The sequence below is a fragment of the Melanerpes formicivorus genome, unplaced genomic scaffold, assembly GCF_026170545.1.
Source record: "Melanerpes formicivorus ecotype bairdi unplaced genomic scaffold, bMelFor1.0.p_v2 SCAF_10, whole genome shotgun sequence".
Lineage (NCBI taxonomy): Eukaryota > Metazoa > Chordata > Aves > Piciformes > Picidae > Melanerpes > Melanerpes formicivorus.
This window is the reverse complement of record NW_027142362.1, coordinates 10125374-10143710: the sequence shown is the minus strand read 5'-3', so window position 1 is coordinate 10143710 and position 18337 is coordinate 10125374. Positions and strand designations below refer to the sequence as shown.

The 18337-nt window shown below is 55.3% G+C and overlaps 1 protein-coding gene across 9 annotated transcripts in view; it reads left to right on the top strand.

The window, feature by feature from the left end:
• The window catches only part of TLE3 (TLE family member 3, transcriptional corepressor), a 45425-nt gene that overhangs the window by 13723 nt on the left and 13365 nt on the right, over window positions 1-18337 (top strand). For 4 of the 9 annotated variants that reach the window (XM_068143581.1, XM_068143574.1, XM_068143577.1 and 1 more), the window contains exons 6-9: window positions 5184-5246; window positions 5983-6087; window positions 15597-15801; window positions 17285-17301. In XM_068143581.1, the coding sequence (XP_067999682.1) occupies window positions 5184-5246; window positions 5983-6087; window positions 15597-15801; window positions 17285-17301 (390 nt within the window). The remainder of the gene's footprint in view (window positions 1-5183; window positions 5247-5982; window positions 6088-15596; window positions 15802-17284; window positions 17302-18337) is intronic. The other 5 variants (XM_068143582.1, XM_068143579.1, XM_068143580.1 and 2 more) reach the window with 3 other exon arrangements.

The following is an 18337-nucleotide window of genomic DNA, read 5'->3' as shown; positions in this document are numbered from 1 at the left end:
GCAGCCTGCTCCAGGGCTCCAGCACCCTCAAGCTTCTCCTGCTGTTCAGGTGGAGACTCCTAAGTTCCAGTTTGTGCTCATTGCTCCTTATCCTGTCCCTGGGTACCACTGAGAAGAGCTCAGCCCCATTCTCTTGCCCCCCACCCTTTAGCTCTTGCTGAGCATTGAGCAGATCCCCTCTCAGGCTGCTCTTCTCCAGGCTCAACAGCCCCAGGGCTCTCAGCCTTTCCTCCTCACAGAAATGTTCCAGGCCCCTCAGCACCTTCCCAGCCTCTGCTGGACTCTCTCCAGTAGCTCCTTGTTTTTTTTCTCTTGACCTGGGAAGCTCAGCACTGGACCCAATCCCCAACCCCCCTGACTGAATAAACTCCAGCAGTACCCCAAGGCTGCAGCTGCTCTGCTCCAGCAGGACCATCCAGGACACCAGGATGGTGTTCTTGTGTCAAGAAGGGGCCAGTCTCTGTTCAGTGGTGCCCAGTGACAGGACAAGGGGCAATGGACAAACTGTAACCCAGGAAATTCCACCTCAACAGGAGGAGAAACTTCTTTGGTGTGAGGCTGCTGGAGCCCTGGAGCAGGCTGCCCAGAGAGGTGGTGGAGTCTCCTTCTCTGGAGACTTTCAGTGGTGTCCTGTGAATAGGACAAGGGGCAATGGACACAAACTGGAACCCAGGAAGTTCCACCTCAACATGAGGAGAAACTTCCAGGGCTGCTGGATCCCTGGAGCAGGCTGCCCAGAGAGGTGGTGGAGTCTCCTTCTCTGGAGACTTTCACAACCCCTCTGGCTGTGTGTTCCTGTGTGAGCTGCCCTAGGTGATCCTGCTTTGGTGGTGGTGGTTGGCCTCAGTGATCTCCAGAGGTCCCTCCAGTCACCTATGGTGGTGGGGACTGGAAAGAGAGATCAGGATGGGGAGCAAGGAGGTCACTGCAGGAGCTCTTCTCACACCTGAAAATGCTGCCTTTTTCTTTCTCCCTTTCTTTGTATTTGGCTTTTCTTTCTAAATGTCCTCAAGGGGAACACCCCAGGAGGTGTTCCCATCAGGGGGTGCCTCCCTTGGGGTGCCCTTTGCAGCTCTTCCCCCCCTCCCTCCCCACGCCAGGTCGTTTCTCTGTGGCTGGTTTGCAGCCCCCATCTCGGGTCCAGCTGGGATGTGGAGGAGGCTGGGATTGCCATGGCAACCTGCAGTGGAAGGGAGGTTTTCCTTGGCAGGAGCAGCTCATGGGGGCTCTGCTGCTCTGGGGCTTGGTGATGAATGAGCCCTTTTTTTTTTAATGGGGAAGGTGTTGGGCATGAAACCCTCCTCTGTTCCTGTCGTGCTGGAGTGATCCTGTTTTGCCCCTCATTAAACTTTTAATGGGGACAACTGGAGTTTAAGAAGCTGGGGACTGGGAGAAGCTGAAGCCAAGAAATAGTTGAGGGTTCTTGAATCCTGTATTAACAGGAAGCCTTGTGGTTGTCACCTTAATGTTTTGGACATCTAACATCTCCTTGCTCCGAGTCCACCCCGTGGGAAGGTCTCTCTTTGCAGAGCAAGGAGTTTTCCTGCAGACCCGTGGAAGCTGGGGCAGGATTGGACTGGAGCATGGAAGCCATCCAGGGAAAACTCACCACTGTGCTTGGAAAAGACTTTTTAAGATCATCAAGTCCTGCCACTTGATGCCATCAACCTGGCACTGTCCATCCCTCTTCCACCAAGGTGGCCTCTGGATGCTGCTTTTTTTCCCCTCCTGTTACACCTAAAGGACCTCTGTGACACACAGCTCATGCTGGCACCACTGTCTTCACCTCCAGAAAGGATTGGATCTGAGCTAGAATTTATGGGGACTGACAAGGAGCATCCATGCTGGAGGAACAATGTGTCCAGTGCTTTTTGCATCCCAAATCCACAGAACCACAGAGTGGCTTTGATGGGAGAAGACCCTTTGAGATCACCCAGTCCAAACATGCCCTCACTCTGCCAAGGCTGGTGCTAAACCATGTCCCTCAGCACCACATCCCTGCCTCTTTCAAACACCACCAGGAATGGGGATTCAACCACCTCCCTGGGCAGCCTGTTCCAGGCTTTGAGAGAGCCCTTTCAGCCAAGAAGTATCTTCTAATCTCCAACCAAATCCATCTGAAGGAATAAATCTTTAATGGAGCTGCTGCTTATCTAGAGCCCAGTCAGTGCTTCCGTGCCTGGAATCCTCACTGTTGGGCCTGGGATGCTCCATCTCCTATCCTCCTCCTTTGGTCTAGGATGACCCAGCCCTGCACCCTTGCCATTGGCTTGGTGATGATCCAGCTCCCTCATCCTCACTGCTGGATCTGTGGTGATCCATTCTGCATCCCCTCTTTTTGGGTCTCTGATGACCTGGCTTCCCATCCTTGCTTTTGGATCCATCACGATCCAGCCTCTCACCGCTGCTGTCAGGCTGGTGATGACCCAGCCTGGCATACTCACTTTTGGATCCAGGATGATCCATCCCACAGCCTTGCTGTCAGATCTGTGATGATCCATTTTTCACCCTCACTTTTGGGTCCCTTATGATCTAACTCCTCATCCTCACCATCAGGTCCAGGATGATCCAACCCTGCATCCTAACCATCGGGTCCAGGATGATCCATCCTTCATCCTTACTCTTTAGGTCCAGCATGATCCAACCTCTCCTCTGCTCTGTCCAGTCCAGGAGGATCCAGCTCCACAATCTCATTTTCAGGTCCATGATGATCCAACCCTGCATCCTAACCATCAGATCCAGGATGATCCAGCCTTCATCCTTGCTTTTTAGGTCCAGGATGATCCAACCCTGCATCCTAACCATCAGGTCCAGGATGATCCATCCTTCATCCTTGATTTTTAGGTCTAGGATGATCCAATCTCTCACCTGCTCTGTCCAGTCCAGGATGATCCAGCTCCACAACCTCACTATCAGGTTCATGATGATCCAACCCTGCATCCTCACTGTTGGATCTATGATGATCCAACCTCCCATCCTCACTTTCATGTCCATGATGATCCAGGCCTGCACCCTCTGAGATGTGGGTGATCCATCCCACACCTTTACTTTGGGTCCAGGATGGTCCAGCCCTGCTTTTACTTTGGGTCCATGATGATCCTGGTGGCCACAGCACTCATCTAGCTGTAGCTGAGGAGCCTGAGTCCAAACTGTCATCACTTCCAGATGCCTCTGTCTGGACTCAGCACCACCCCCCCTGCTCTGCATGTCTTCTGCCTCCTGGAAGAGAGAAGTTTTGGGATACTGGGATCACTGGGATGCTTTCTGTAAAGATGATGGCCAGGAATGTCCCTCTTGCTGTGGAATGTCTTTGGTGATGCTCCTGTGAAGGTGCTGCAGGAGCAGCAAGTGGGTGGCTTGCAGGACCCCTTGCAGCAGGTCCCTGAGTGTTGGGGGATTTGGGCTTTCTGGAGGGTGGTTGCCTTTGTGAGGGTGAGTCTAGGCTGGGGGAGATTGAGGTTCTCCAAGCATCCTCTTGCTTGTGGTCATCTTGGAGCATGTTGGTTGTTGAGCTTGTCTTGTAGTAACACCAGTGTGCCCCAGCCCCACTGTTCAGCTCTTCAGAATCTCTTGGGTGTTTTTTCCCCCCCCCCTCCAAACTATGATATTTGGATGCTCCTTCTTAGAGTATATAAGAGCAGATGGAGCTGAGAGCTTCTCATGGAGTCTCTGCCTGCACTGGGGCTGGGATCCAGCATCAGAGCTGCTGCAGGGCTGCTTTGGGCTGAGCAGCGAGGATCCTTGGGGTGGGGTTGGGGATTCCTTGAGCAGTGACTCCTTGGGGTTGAGTGGATGTTGTGAGGACCATAAGGAAGGCTCTGAGTGGGAAACCATCTGCTGGCCATCAGGGGAGGAGGCACCTAGCTGATGGAGAAGCTGGAGCAAGACCTGGTTAATCGCTTGTGTTATTGATAAGGAGCCGCTGGGGCTGGCGGAAGGAATTTGCTGGGTGTTTGATTCCCTGCCAGGGCTCAGCTCTGGCCATTGTTGTGGCTCTGAATCCTCATGGCTGTGTTTGAGTTGGACCAAAGAGATGTTTTCACAGCTGCCCAGGCTGGGAGCAGCTGAACTTAACTCCTAGGATCCCAGCAGCTCCACTTGTGCCGTCTGTGGGTGGGGGTGTGGGGTAGGATGGAACCTGCTGGTACCAGGCTGTTGGCTCATCCCAAGCAGGAGGTTTGCTCTTTGCATGGCTCAGGCAAGCCCCTGGTATCAACACAGGCTGGGGGTGAAGGGATGGAGAGAAGAAGGACTTGGGGGTGCAAAACTGGAGCTGAGCTGTCACTGAGTGCTCCCAGCCACGTCCTGGGCTGATCCCCAGCAGTGTGGGCAGCAGAGGGAGGGTGGGAGGGGATTCTGCCCCTCTGCTGAGACCCCACCTGCAGGGCTGGGGCCAGCTCTGGAGTCCTCAGCACAGCAGAGACATGGACCTGTTGGAGCAGGGCCAGAGGAGGCCACAATAATGCTGGGAGGGCTGGAAGCCCCCTGCTATGAGGCCAGGCTGAGAGAGCTGGGGTCATTCAGCTTGGAGAAGAGAAGGCTCCAGGGAGAGCACCTGGTCCCATTTCAGTGGTGGGGAATAGACTTCTCATCAGGGAGTTTGGTGACAAGATGAGCAGTGATGGCTTTAAAAGAGGGAGATTCAGGTTAGAAGACATTTGTGACCCTGAGGGTGGTGAGACCCTCAGGTTATTCAGAGATGAGAGCTGCCCCATCCTTGCAACCACTGCGGGTCAGGTTGGGGGCTCTGAGCAGCCTGCTCTGGTTGCAGCTGTCCCTGCTGACTGCAGGGGGTTGGACTGGATGAGCCTGCAAGGTGCCTTCCCTCCCAAAGCAGTTTGGGGCTCCCTGTGCTGGGGTTGTCACTGGAGGAAGCTGCTCTTCCCAGCTGATGGAGATGCTGTGGAAACCACAGCTTGCCGTTGTTGGTTTGTGGCTGAGCTGCTGGGGCTTGCTGGGGGAGGCTGCCACATGAAGGCACAAAACTGGTCTGACATGATCCAGCCTTTTCAGGGAGCAGCAGCAGCTGATGGCAGATGATGGGATAGGGATGGAGGTGGGGTGGATGGATGGATGGACGGATGGGGATATGGTGCTGCTGCTGCTGCTGGGAAGCCCCCTGCAGACCCTGGGAGGTTGCTGGGTGCTGACTGTTGCTTTTTCTTCTTCCTCTTTTCTTTCAGACAGAAATTGCTAAAAGACTGAATACCATTTTAGCCCAGATCATGCCTTTTCTGTCACAAGAGGTAAGGATGGAAGATGCTGCTTCTCCTGGGGGGCTCCCAGAGGTTCCCTGCTCCTGCCAAGCCAACCTTTGGGGGATGTGAGGTTGCCTTGGAGTGGGGAGAGCTGGACCCCACAAGGGTTTTGGCCATGGTTGGGTGAGACTTTGAGCAACTTGCTCTGCTAGAAGAGGGACTTTGGCCATGGTTGAGTGAGGCTTTGAGCAACCTGCTCTAGCAGCAGATGCTGGGGAGCTGTTCAAAGCTGGGTTGGACAGGGCCTTGAGCAACCTGGTCCAGTGGAAGCTGACCCTGCCCATGGCAGGTGGGCTGGAACTAGGTGATCTTTAAGGTCCTTTCCATCCCAAACCATTCTGTGGTTCTGTATCTCTGCTGACTGCAAGGGGAGTGGGTTGGGTGACCTCTCAAGGTTCCTTCCCACCCAAACCAGTCTGGGATGCTATAAGGGGCTGAGAACAAAAGATAGATAAAACTAAGGGGCCACCAGCTCTGGAGGACCTCTAAAGGTTCCTTCCCTCCCAAACCAGTCTGGGATGCTATAAGGGGCTGTGCTGGAAGCTGGGGAGCCAAAAGGGCTGCTGGAGCTCCAAGGAGCAGGGAGATGCAGCTGGGTTTCTACTCCCGAGGGCAAAAGATAGATCAGAAATAAGGGACCACCAGCTCTGGAGGGGGAGTTAGGGCTCAACATGATATCCTCATGCCCACCTCTGAGCTGCCTGTTGCCCCTCTGTCCCCACAGCACCAACAGCAAGTGGCACAAGCTGTTGAGCGTGCCAAGCAAGTGACAATGACGGAGTTGAATGCTATCATCGGGGTACGTGGACTTCCCAATCTGCCTCTCACCGTGTGTATACCCCTTTTATTCCTATCATTTACCATGACCAGAGACAATCTTGAGCTCAGGAGGGGTTGAGGGGATGGCTCACAACTCCCCCTGCCCCACCCCAGAACCACCCTCACCACCCACCCCCACCAAATACTTTCCCCTAAGCCAGCAGTGAAGGAGGCGATGGGCGGCAGCCCCCCCAGCAGCTTCCACCAGTTAAATTGGTTGGTTGCCCCCTCCCTGGAGGGGTTCAAGGCCAGGTTGGATGAGGCTTTGAGCACCCCTGCTCTAGTGGAAGGTGTTCCTGCCCAGGGCAAGGCAGGGGTGGGGGGGGTTGGAATTAGATGATCTTCAGGTTCCCTTCCAACCCAACCCATTCAAGGAATGCGCAGATCTTGTGCTCTCTACCTGCGAACCTCTGCTCTCCATCAAACTGAGGAGTGGTTGGGGGAGGGGGGGGGAGGGGTGATCCACATGCCCATCAGCTCCCCACCTTCCCCCCTCCCCCCCCAACCAGAGCCCCCTGAGCCCAGGCATGTCTCTGTGTGTGCTGTTGATGTGAAATGTGCTGTAGACTTGCTGGAGTTGTTGTTCCATGCATTGACTTTACCCACTCCTGTCTTACTGGGCTCTTCCTCTTCCTCTTTCACAGATCTTTGGGGGGGTGAAGTTTAAGGTTGCACCATTTCTTTTGGGGCTTTTCTTTTTTTTTTTTGGGGGGGGGGAAGGATTTCTTTGTGTTTTTTGACTTGCTGTAATGACCTCACTCCTGCAACATCCCTCCTCTGTGGTGAGGCTGCCTCAGCCCTGGGCCATCAGCATCCCCCAACAGTGTCCTGAAGGAGGTGGCTCTGGAGCTCCTCTGGGGTTTGCTGTTCCCCATGCTGATGTTTGGGGTTGTTTGTTGTTTTTTTAATGATGTTTGAGTAACTCTTTGCACTTCTTCCTCAAGGATCTTTGTGGTTCTCTGCTCTTCACTTGCTTTTAGCTTCACTCTCCTGGTTGTAGGGGTGGCGCTAGGTGGAAATGGAGGGGCTGAGGAAATCCACGCAGGCAGCTGCCATCCCCTCCTAGAATCACAGAACTGGTTGGGTTGGAAAAGACCTCTTAAGATCATTGAGTCCAACCCTCAAGCCTCCCGGTGGGATTTGTGTGGTGGTGGCTTTAGAGGAGGAGTCATAGAACTGTCGAGGCTGGAAGAGACCTCTTGAGATCATCAAGTCCAACCTCTCACCTAGAGCTCACAACCTCACCACCACCACTGAACCCCACACCTCAGCACCACATCCATGTGGCTTTTAAACATCTCCAGGGATGCTGACTCTACCACCTCCCTGGGCATCCTGCCTCAGGTCTTGACAATGCACTTGGGGAAGAAATTGCTCCTCCTGTGCAACCTCAGCCTCCCCTGGGGTAACTTGAAGCAGTTTCCTCTTGTGCCATTGCTTGTTCCTGGGGAGAAGAGACCAACCTCCACCTGGCTCCAAGACCATTTGAGGGAGCTGTAGAGACCAGTGAGGGGTGTCTCCTCAAATGCAGCCATGGGTCTGTCCTAGGGGTGGCAGGTAGTGAAGTGTCTGCAGCTCTCCTGCCTGCACCTCAATTGCAGCCATGGGAGCATGCCTTGATGGGTCTGTCCTGGGGGTAGTGAAGTGTCTCCAGCTCTACCTGCACCTCAAATGCAGCCATGGGAGCATGCCTTGATGGGTCTGTCCTAGGGGTAGTGAAGTGTCTGCAGCTCTGCTGCCTGCACCTCAATTGCAGCCATGGGAGCATGCCTTGATGGGTCTGTCCTGGGGGTAGTGAAGTGTCTGCAGCTCTGCTGCCTGCACCTCAATTGCAGCCATGGGAGCATGCCTTGATGGGTCTGTCCTGGGGGTAGTGAAGTGTCTGCAGCTCTGCTGCCTGCACCCCAAATGCAGCCATGGGAGCATGCCTTGATGGGTCTGTCCTGGGGGTAGTGAAGTGTCTCCAACTCTGCTGCCTGCACCTCAAATGCAGCCATGGGAGCATGCCTTGGTGGGTCTGTCCTGGGGGTAGTGAAGTGTCTGCAGCTCTGCTGCCTGCCCCTCAGCCCTTCCCAGCAGCCTGGGGAGGTAGACTTTGTGGCGGAGCCCAACGAGGTGCTTGGCTTTGATGAGCAGCTTGAAGTGGCAGGCAGGAGCAGCTGGAGGCAGATATTGGAATTCAATTAAGGTAACGAGCAGGGCCCATGACCCCCATTTTCAAGGTAATTGCTTCCTGGGCTCAGAGTGAGCCGGGTCCCATCATCAAGCAGCCAGGCGTTTAATCGCTCTGCCTGAGGAGCTTCCAGGAGATGGGAGCTGAGCTGGGGGAGCTCTGGGGTGGGGTTGGCAGCAGGGAGCAGCTTGGCACGGCATCAAGGGATGGGCCCAAGAGGGTGGCAAGTGGGGCCCTGGGCTCTGCTGGGAGATGAGGATGGGTAGAGCTTGCCTCTGAGATGCGCTGATGCCTTTGAGATGCTGTGCTGAGGATGCTGAGCTGGTGTGGGCAGTGGGTCCATGCCCGTGGGTGCCTGGTGCACCCCCAAGACACAAAACCAAGAGAGATTTGGGGGTTTGTTTTTGTTCCATCAAGGCAGGACTTCTCCTGTTTGTGTTTGGGGGTTACTCAGGTAGGGCTGATCAGCTCCTATCTCCTGCAAGCCCATCAGATAGCATGAGCTGGGGGAACCCTGGGGTGGGGTTGGCAGCAGGGGAGCATTCTGGCATCACATCAAAGGATGGACCCAGAGTGGCAGGAGGGTGGCAAGCCCTGCTCTTTGGTGGGTGGAGCTTGTCTTTGGGATGTGTTGATTGTCCTTGGGATGCACTGATGCCTTTGAGATGCTCTGCTGAGGATGCTGAGCTGGTGTGGGTGGTGGGGCCATGCCCTTGGGTGCCTGGTGCACCCCCAAGACACGAAACCAAGGGAGATTTGGGGTTTGTTCCACCAGGCAAACTTCTCCTGTTTGGGGGTGGGGTTGCTCACATAGGGCTGATGGTTTTGCTTCCTCTCAAGTGGACTCAACCAGCACTCTGAGACCCCCACCTGTCCCACAGTGACAAGCTACCAACAGGGGTGTTCTGAGTGGCTTTGCTGTCCCCTGCCATCCCTCCCAAGCGAGGCAAGGCCACTGTTTGTCCACCACACCACCTCTCCACGTGCAGGTGCTGCCAACCCAGCCCATGGCCGCTAAGCCCCACGCTGATTCTTTAAGCCCTTCCTTGGGGTTGGGGCTTTTTTTTTTTTGGGGGGTGGGTTTTCTTCTTTTTTTTTTTGGTTGGTTCCTTGCCTCTTTTTGAGGTCAAGAAGTGTTAATTTTATGCATCTAGGTCATTGTCTCCTCAGGCTTGTGTGAAATTGAGCCCTTGATTTGGTCAGAGCTCTGGAAATGATTAGACTACTTTACTAAATTTAACGCCAGTGGTGAACTTAAGTGGTGAACCATTAAATCTGTGAACAAAGGCATGAAGCATGATGGACATAATCCAATTAAAACCACTCTGCATACCAGATATCTCCTTGCCAGCCTCCCCCCGCCTCCCTTGGAACCTCCTTCGTATCCTCCTTCATCTCCCCTCCCACCCCCTCCATATTTGCCTGGCACCTAATGGAGGTATCCCCAGAGGAAAGCATCTCCCATGTCTGATCAGAGGGCAGGGAATGGCCTGGTTGGAATAGATCCTTAAGATCATTAAGACCTTTAGGTCATTAAGGTCTTTCCAGTGAGGGTGGTGAGACACTGGGACACAGAATCACCAAGGTTGGAAGAGACCTCAGAGATCATCGAGTCCAACCTGTCACCCAACACCTCATGACTAAACCATGGCACCAAGTGCCACATCCAGTCCCCTCTTGAACACCTCCAGGGATGGTGACTCCACCACCTCCCTGGGCAGCACATTCCAATGGCTAACAACTCTCTCTGTGAAGAAGAGATGCCTCCTCCCTGGAAGTGTTCAAGGCCAGGTTGGATGAAGCCTTAAGCAACCTGGGCCTGGGGGTTGGGACTGGATGGTCTTTAAAGCCCCTTCCAGCCCAAACCATTCTGTGAATCTGTGATTTATTGAGTTCAACCATAACCTAACAGCTCCCTGTACACAACTCACAGACCTTGTCCCAGTGCTCCTCAACAAACACCTTTTAAACACCTCCAGGGATAGTGACTCCACCACCTGCCAGGGCAGCCTGGGCTATTGCCCAGTGACCCTTTTGGTGAAGAAATGTTTCCTACTGCCTATCCTAAACCTCCCCTGGTGCAGCTTGAGGCCATCTCCAACCAGACATGGAGGCTGGGTGATGCTGATGGCCCCACTGCACCTTGGAATCATACAATGATGGAGACTGAGTCCAGCCCCCCTGCCAAAGCAGGGCACCCACAGCAGCCTGCCCAGCATCACAATGGCCAGGGGGGGTTGGAAGCTCTCCAGAGAAGGAGACTCCACAACCTCTCTGGGCAGCCTGCTCCAGGGCTCCAGCACACTCACACCAAACAAGTTTCTTCTGCTGTTCAGGTGGAACCTCCTGAATGCCAGTTTGTGCTCATTGCCCCTTGTCCTGTCCCTGGGCACCACTGACAAGACCCCAGCCCCATCTTCTTGCCCCTCACCCTTTATCTCTTGCTGAGCACTGAGCAGATCCCCTCTCAGGCTGCTCTTCTGCAGGCTCAGCAGCCCCAGGGCTCTCAGCCTTTCCCCCTCACAGAGATGCTCCAGGCCCCTCAGCACCCTCCCAGCCTCTGCTGGACTCTCTCCAGTAGCTCCTTGTTTTTTTCTCTTGACCTGGGAAGCTCAGCACTGGACCCAACCCCCCTGACTGAATAAATGCCTGCAGTACCCCAAGGCTGCAGCTGCTCTGCTCCAGCAGCACCATCCAGCTCCAGGCTGATGTTTTGGGCTGTGCAGGGAACTCAGTCCAGTTTGGGGTCCTGCCAGCACAAGAGAAGCCCCAGTGCAGCATCCTGAGCAGCTCTGAGCTTGTCCTTCAGCTCAGGCATGCTGGGGAGATGGTGGGAAAGCCTCTGCTCCTGGTAGACCGGTCCAAGTCTTCCCCAGGACCTCCAACCTGCTTAGACTTGAGCACCCCATCTTGTCCCTGCCATCAGCTGAGGTGGGGGGGAGGGGGTTCAGGAGTGGATTTTTTTGAGTGGTGAAGGTGGCCAAAGAGGTCCTGCAGCCTCTTCTCCCCCAGCATGATGTTTGTTTCTTTTTGAATCCCCCCTTTTTCGGGGTAGGGCTCAAGGGTTGGGCGGGGGGGGGGAGGGGAGGTGGGTTTGCCAGCAGAGAAGATACCAAGCCAGCAGCATTGCTGCATCCATGGAGTCCCAGCTGGATTTTTATCCCCTTCCATGGAGCTTCCAGGATGTGATTCCTGAGCTCTGTGCAGGAGGGATGAGCATCAACACACACACACACCCCCCTTGGATTGCTGCAGCTGGGAAGGATGGTGGAGATGTCTACAGGGAGCCAAGAGTGGAGCCTGGGAACCTTCCAGGATGTGCGATGGGACCATCAGCTTGTCACCTCCTTCTCATGCCAATGCCCTGGCTGGGACATGGGGCTCCTCTCAGCAGGGTCTGGATAGAGTTCTGCAGCCCTGAGGTTGGATCTTCACTACCCCATGGAGCTGTGGGCAGCTGGGCAAGGAGGGGTGAGGCTCCAGCTCGGAGATACGCGGGGAGGAGACGTTCCCAACGGATTCTGCTCGTGGGTTCCTGCCTGCCAAAGAGGAGACAACCACCTGGAAACGTTGCCACAGTGGAATGTTGTGTCTGGATGTTGCTTTCCAAGCCCTGCCCTGGAGCTGGGGGGGTGCTGCAGGGGCTGGGGGTGCTCAGCCCCCTGTGGGACCAGCCTTTGGGTGGATGGATGTATTTGCCGGCAGCCTCGAAGGAAAGAGGAGGCCAACAACTTTCTGCTCTGGTGGGGACCTTGCCTGTCTCCTGCAGCTGCTTGTGGTGGAGCTATGTTGTCTGCTGGGGTCATGCCAAGGCTGTGACCTCCCTCATGAACATCAGCAGGCTGGAGTATTGCTGCCTGGACCAGGGTGCCTGTGAGACCACGTCCTCCTTTGGAGCCTGCTGCTGCTGCTGTGGGTTCGTCGCCTCGGGGAGGAGCATTTCGCTGGAGGTGTTTCTGCCCACCACGGAAGTTGGAGCTTATTGAGGGTAAAATGTTGGATCTTGGCCTGCTCCAGCCCTGTGGAGATGGGCACTGCTGGAAAGCTTGCAGGAAAGGAGTGCACCATGCTTGGAAAAACCATCAGGGGATGTTCTCCAGGGAGCTGTTGTGGCGGTCGGTCCTCCTGCTTGCTTGGGTGGAAGTCTTGTGAGGCTGGGGCCTGTGAGGAGCCTCTTGGATTTCAGCAAGAGCCAAGGCTTCATTCCTGCTGCTTTGCTGTTGGAGGGATGGAGTTTTATGGGGGTTTTTTTGATGCAGAGGCCATGCTCAGCGTTCTTGAGGGATGCAGCAGCGCGATGCTGGCACTGCCTGGCAGAGCCCTTTGCCTCTTGGGAGCAGCCCCTGGCTCTTGAGACCACCTCATGGACCTTGGGACCACTCCATGGGGCTGAGAACTGCCCTCCTGGAGCTCTCAGCAAGCTCTCCCTTCTCCTGCTGCCTTACATCTGATGATTTGAGGACACCTCCTCCTCAACTGGAGGTGCTGAGGATGCTTCCTTCACTCTGCCCTGTGGATGGGACAGCCCAGCGGAAGCCAAGGAGCTCTTCCTTCTGAGGACAGGGTGATTTCTGCTCTTGCTCTCCCCAGCACTGCAGAAGCTCTAATTGTCTTCTCCAGGTGGCTTCTGCCAGTGCTGCCCAGAAGAGCCTGCAGCTCCAGACCATGGAGCCTTGGATCTGCAGCTCCTGCCTCCTAGCCCTGACCTTGGTGGGGGTGGAATTTCCCTCTTCCCCTGAACCCAAAGCTGGGTTTGGGACACCAACCCAAGAGGCTGCTGGGTTCTGCTGTGCTTGGCAGTATGTGGCAGCAAGGCATCCCTTCCTGCCACCCCCTAAAAATAGGTCCTGGAAGTAGGGGGGGACTTGGGCTTCAACTGAAGAAGTGACCTGAGTGTGGGGGTGTCCCCAAAAGCTGCCTCCTGGCTCCTGCAGCTGGGTTCTGGGGGTTATTTGTAGGGTGCTAGGGGGGTGCAGACTGTACCAAGGGGTGTGTAGGGTGCCAGGGGTGTTTGCAAGGTGGCAGAGGGGTGCAGGATGCACCAGAGGGGGTGTGAAGGGTGCAAGGGGTGTGTAGGGTGCCAGGGGTGTTTGCAAGGTGGCAGAGGGGTGCAGGATGCACCAGGGGGGATGTGAAGGGTGCAAGGGGTGTGTAGGGTGCCAGGGGTGCTTGCAAGGTAGCAGAGGGGTGCAGGATGCACCAGAGGGGGTGTGAAGGATGCAAGGGATGTGTAGGGTGCCAGGGGTGCTTGCAAGGTGGCAGAGGGGTGCAGGATGCACCAGGGGGGATGTGAAGGATGCAAGGGGTGTGTAGGGTGCCAGGGGTGCTTGCAAGGTAGCAGAGGGGTGCAGGATGCACCAGAGGGGGTGTGAAGGATGCAAGGATGCCCCAAGGGTTGTTCTCAAGGTGCCCTCAGCCTTGCTGCAGCTGTGGGTCTGCCTGCAGAGCCTTGCAGCAGAGCTGATGGCTGCACCATGGGGCATGTGGAGGTCTGGTGGCACATGGTGGGCACTGGGCTTGCTGGGAGGTGGGGAGACAACTCTCTAGTGCTGCTTGATGGGGTTGAGATTGTGCCCTGTGTGAAGCTGAAGGCAGGACCCCTCTGTTGTGCCCTATTCATTATCTCCTGCTTTCCCAGTGTGTTTGGGGAGCTGTGGAGCAGCAACTGGTGCTGCCTGGTTGGGCTGTGCTGGGCTGTCCACCCCCTCACCTCTCTTGGGGGTGAGCTGGGGTCACCCCCAGTGCTGTGCCTTGGGGCTATCCAGGTGGTTCTCCTTGCAGAGCTGGGGGAGATGTGCTGGGTAGTTCTTTGGGAGTGTTGGAAGTATTGGATCCCTCATGCTGGGAGGTGGTACTGGTGCCCTGGTGGCCTAGCAGCAGCTCTGCCTGGGGCTCAGCCCCTCTGAACCTTGCAGGACAGGACCCTTGGAGGCTTTTGGGGTGCCCCATGCAGGGATGTGGGTTAGTGTTGTCCCATCACCATGCCACAGGAGCCTGGCTGGTGGTTGTCTTTCTGGTGACCACTTGTGCCGTGTTGGTGGCATCAGGGTGGAGGAAGACCTGATCTAAGCTGAGCTGGAGGTGGTGTGGGGAGCTCTGCTGCAGCTCAGATGTCCCCCTCCAGCACAAATCCCTGCTGGAGGAGGCCACTTGGCCAAGTGCAGCTAATTGGGTGCTGCTGGAGGTGGCTGTGGGTGCAGGTAGGAGGATTGGGAAGGTGAGCACCAACCCCTGAGACCCTCCTGGCTTCATTGTTGGTGTCCTTGGCATGAAGGAGCCTCAGGAACAGTGAACTGGGGCTCTTGGAAGTGCCACCACCCAGGACAGACCAAAAGGAACTGGGAACTCAGCTTCTTTGCCAGTTTGTGTCTGAATTGGAAACACAGGGAGGTGTTTGGGCTTTCCTTTTTTTCCACCCCCAAGCTGTAGTTCAGCTTTTCCAGTCCCAAAACAAGCTGGCAGTGCCCTGGGAGGGCTGTAGCTCCCACTTCCCCAAAGCCATGGAGAGCTGGAGATCAGCCAAGGGTTCCTGCACCCTCCTACCCAGCCTGCAGCCACCCATGTGTGGGGGCTGGGGGCTGTTGGTGGTGATGCCCAGCACCCATGGCTCCTCCCCTGGAGATGTTGAAGGCCAGGTTGGATGAGGCTTTTGAGCAGCCTGGTCTGGTGGAAGGTGTCCCTGGCAGGGGGGTTGGAAGTGGATGATCTCTAAGGTTCTTGCAAACCCAAACCATTCTGTGACTCTGATGCTGGAGGGGACAGGGTGACAGGATGGGACTGAGGTGATGGGTGGGGTGGTTTTCTTCTCCCCATGGAGCTCCTCAGAGCTGGTCTGGGGCAAAGAAGTCAAGTTTTTCCTGACGGAGGTGGCCTGAGGAGGTCCTGGATGCTCTGTGGTCTTGTTTAGCAGCTGCTGCTCCAGCCCAGAGCCACTTTGCAGTGTCCTGGGTGGGTTTCCTCCTGGGTGTGTTTTTGACTTACTCTCTCCTGGAAAGCCCAGTCTGCAGTGATGATGTTGAATTGCTTTGGGTGAAGGATAACCTCAGAAGCCTCCAGTGATGCTGTTGACCTGTTTTGAATGGCCTTCTGCTCTGGTGGAGGGGTGCTCTGTGTGTGCCATGCCTGGCCTTGTGCCACCAGGCCACGGTGGGCATCCTCTGATGGGTGCGTGGAGCACCTTCCACCCCTCCTGCTGATGGGGCTTCTGCTAATGGGGCTTCTCCTTCCAGGCAGCAGAGCAGGGCATCTCCTTGCTGGTGGTGGCACTAGCTGTGTGACCCTTGCTGTCACTGTTCTTGATGACTTGCTGTGTGCTCCTTCTTGGCTTATTGGTCCTTTTATTGCAGCAGCAGCAGCTCCAGGCCCAGCACCTCTCCCATGCTGCTCATGGGCCCCCAGTCCAGCTGCCACCACATCCCTCTGGTCTCCAGCCCCCAGGCATCCCACCAGTCACTGGCAGCAGCTCAGGGCTGCTGGCTCTGGGAGCCCTGGGGAGCCAGGCACACCTCGCTGTCAAGGATGAGAAGAACCATCACGACCTGGACCACAGAGGTGAGAGAGAGAGGTTGGGTCTGTGGTGTCTCCAGGGGCTTCTCATTGCTGGAACCCCTGATGCTGGAAATGCCCTGGCCCAGTTGTTTTATCCTGCTCCCACCACCCCATCCTTTGGGAGAGTGCTTGGGTTGGTGCTTTTAGGCTTGCAGCTTTCCCCTAGATGATGCTCAAGCTCCTAAAATCCATCCTTGGTGGCCAGGGGAGATGATGTCACTGTTGCAGGATATTCACAGAATCAGTGTGGTTGACTTTAAGATCATTGAGTCCAACCAGTGGCTTCCCCAGTGAGAGCTTCCAAAGCTTTCCCTGCTTTGCTTGTTCCCTGAGGAGCCTGGGAGAAGCTCAGGAGGATGGAGGGGGGAAGCTCTGGGAGGTGGCAGGAGGGAACTTGCCTTCAGACTGCTCCTCCCTGTGCTCATTTAGGGCAGGGAGTGAAAATTGCCCCAAGAAAGGAGGTGGGCAGAATGACCTTGGGTGAATTGTTTGTGTGCCCCTTGAGCTCTCAGAGGGGTTTGAGTCCTCAGAGGCTTTGCTGGGGTCCCCCCTTCAGCCATGTCTTCATGGCAAAGCATCCTTCCTTCCTTCTCTGGAGGGCAGCTGGGTCATCCAGCTGTGAGCCAAGCTTGACATGACCCCCTTGGTGATCTTTGGAATCATTTTGGTTGGAAGAGACCTTTAAGGTCATGGAGGGGGTCCAACCATTAACCCAACCCTGCCAGGTCACCACATATCCATGGCTCTGAAACCCCTCCTTGCCTTGGGCAGAGTGGGCCAAGCCTTGACACCCCTCAGGGGGGGCAGAAACTGTTCTTCATGTCCCACCTAAACCTCCCCTTAGGGCATGAGGTGGTGGCAAACTCATTGGTTTTGGTGCTGGTTGATGTTCATGAGCCCATGAAGATCTTTCCCCTCAACACACCCCATTTTTCCAGGGCAGTTTTCCACCAGCTCCATGAAGCTCTTGGGGCTCTTCAGGTAGTTTTTTGGGGTGGTTTTCCTTCCCTGTGAAAACCAATGAGGGGAAAAAAACCCCAAACTTGGTGGCAATTAATCCATTTCCCTTCATTTTCCTGTGTGCTGGAAGACCCTGGGGTAAAAGGAGGCTGCTGTGGGGGGCAATGTAAGGGTTAAAGCCACATCCTGCTGATGTGGCCTTGGAAAGGAGCACCTGGAACCTTCTCCTTGGGTACAAGGGCCTCAGGATGAGGCCATCCAGGGCAGTTCCATTTTTCCTCTGCTTCACCTAATTGTGTTGGCACAAAGAACTGGGCAGGAGGAGACAGGAGGAGGTGGAAGGATGGAGATGGGAGTTGTACAGCAAAGCCAAAGAGCTTGTGGGTTAAAGCAGGAGCTCTTGCTTAGGAGGAGCTTCTAGGTTTGCTTTTCTGCTCCAGGCCTCACTCTAACTTGTTGTATTTTTCTGCCTTCTCTTTGTTTTGGCTGTGACCTCACCTCTGGTGCTGCTGGCTGCCTCTCACAGAGCGAGACTCCAGTGCAGTAAGTCCCATTGACCTCCCCCTTTTGTACTGCTGGCTGCATGGGTTTTGGTTCATCTCTTGTCTCTCTTTTACAACCCAGGGCTCCTGGATCTGAGCTCCAGGGATGCCTTTTGCCACAGGTCTTGTTCCATCCTTGAGTTGTTTGGGTTGGAAAAGACCTTCAAGATCAAGTCCAACCCACTCTCTAACTCTGCCAAAGGCTGGTGCTAAACCCTGGCCCTCAGCACCACATCTCTGTGGTCTTTGAAACCCCTCCAGGGATGGGGCTCCAACCACCTCCATGGGGAGCCTGTGCCAGGCTTTGAGAACCTTTCCAGTGAAGAAAAAAATCAATAAAAATGCAGAAATCAAGGGGGAAAAACAACAGCAGCAGCAGCAAAACAACCTACACCTTGGCTGGGGCAAGGAGCTGGGGTTCACACCTGTCTGATATCCCCAGACCTTGGAGCATTGGTGCTGAGTGACTGAGCCTCATGAAGGAGCAGAGTCAGGTCCACCCAGCTCCTAACCTCACTGGTGATTAGCAAAGCTATTTCATTCCTGATCACTCCTCTGTTCTCTTGGGTCATCTAATCTGGGGGGATGGGGTTGGGGGGAGAGGGGAGGGGGGTTGCTTCTTAACGCTGCATTAAGTCAGAGCTGGAAGGTCAAGCAATTAACCAACCAGCTAAATAAGTGTGGTGGAGGGCAACCACCACCTCCAGTGTGGATGCTTTGTATCTGTGGTCCTGCCACCGTGCTCTGGGTCTTGGTTTTGGCTGCCTGAGCATGGATGGAGAGGGCTGTGGATAATATTTTGGGGATGGGGGAGAGGAGGAAGAAGGGGTTAGGAGACCCAGGGTGACTGCTTTGTATCTGTGATCCTACCACCACGGTCTGGGTCTTGGTTTTGGCTGGCTGAGCATGGATGGAGAGGGCTGTGGATAATATTTTGGGGAGGGGGGGAGGAGGAGAAGGGGTTAGGATACCCAAGGTGACTGCTTTGTATCTGTGATCCTACCACCACGGTCTGGGTCTTGGTTTTGGCTGCCTGA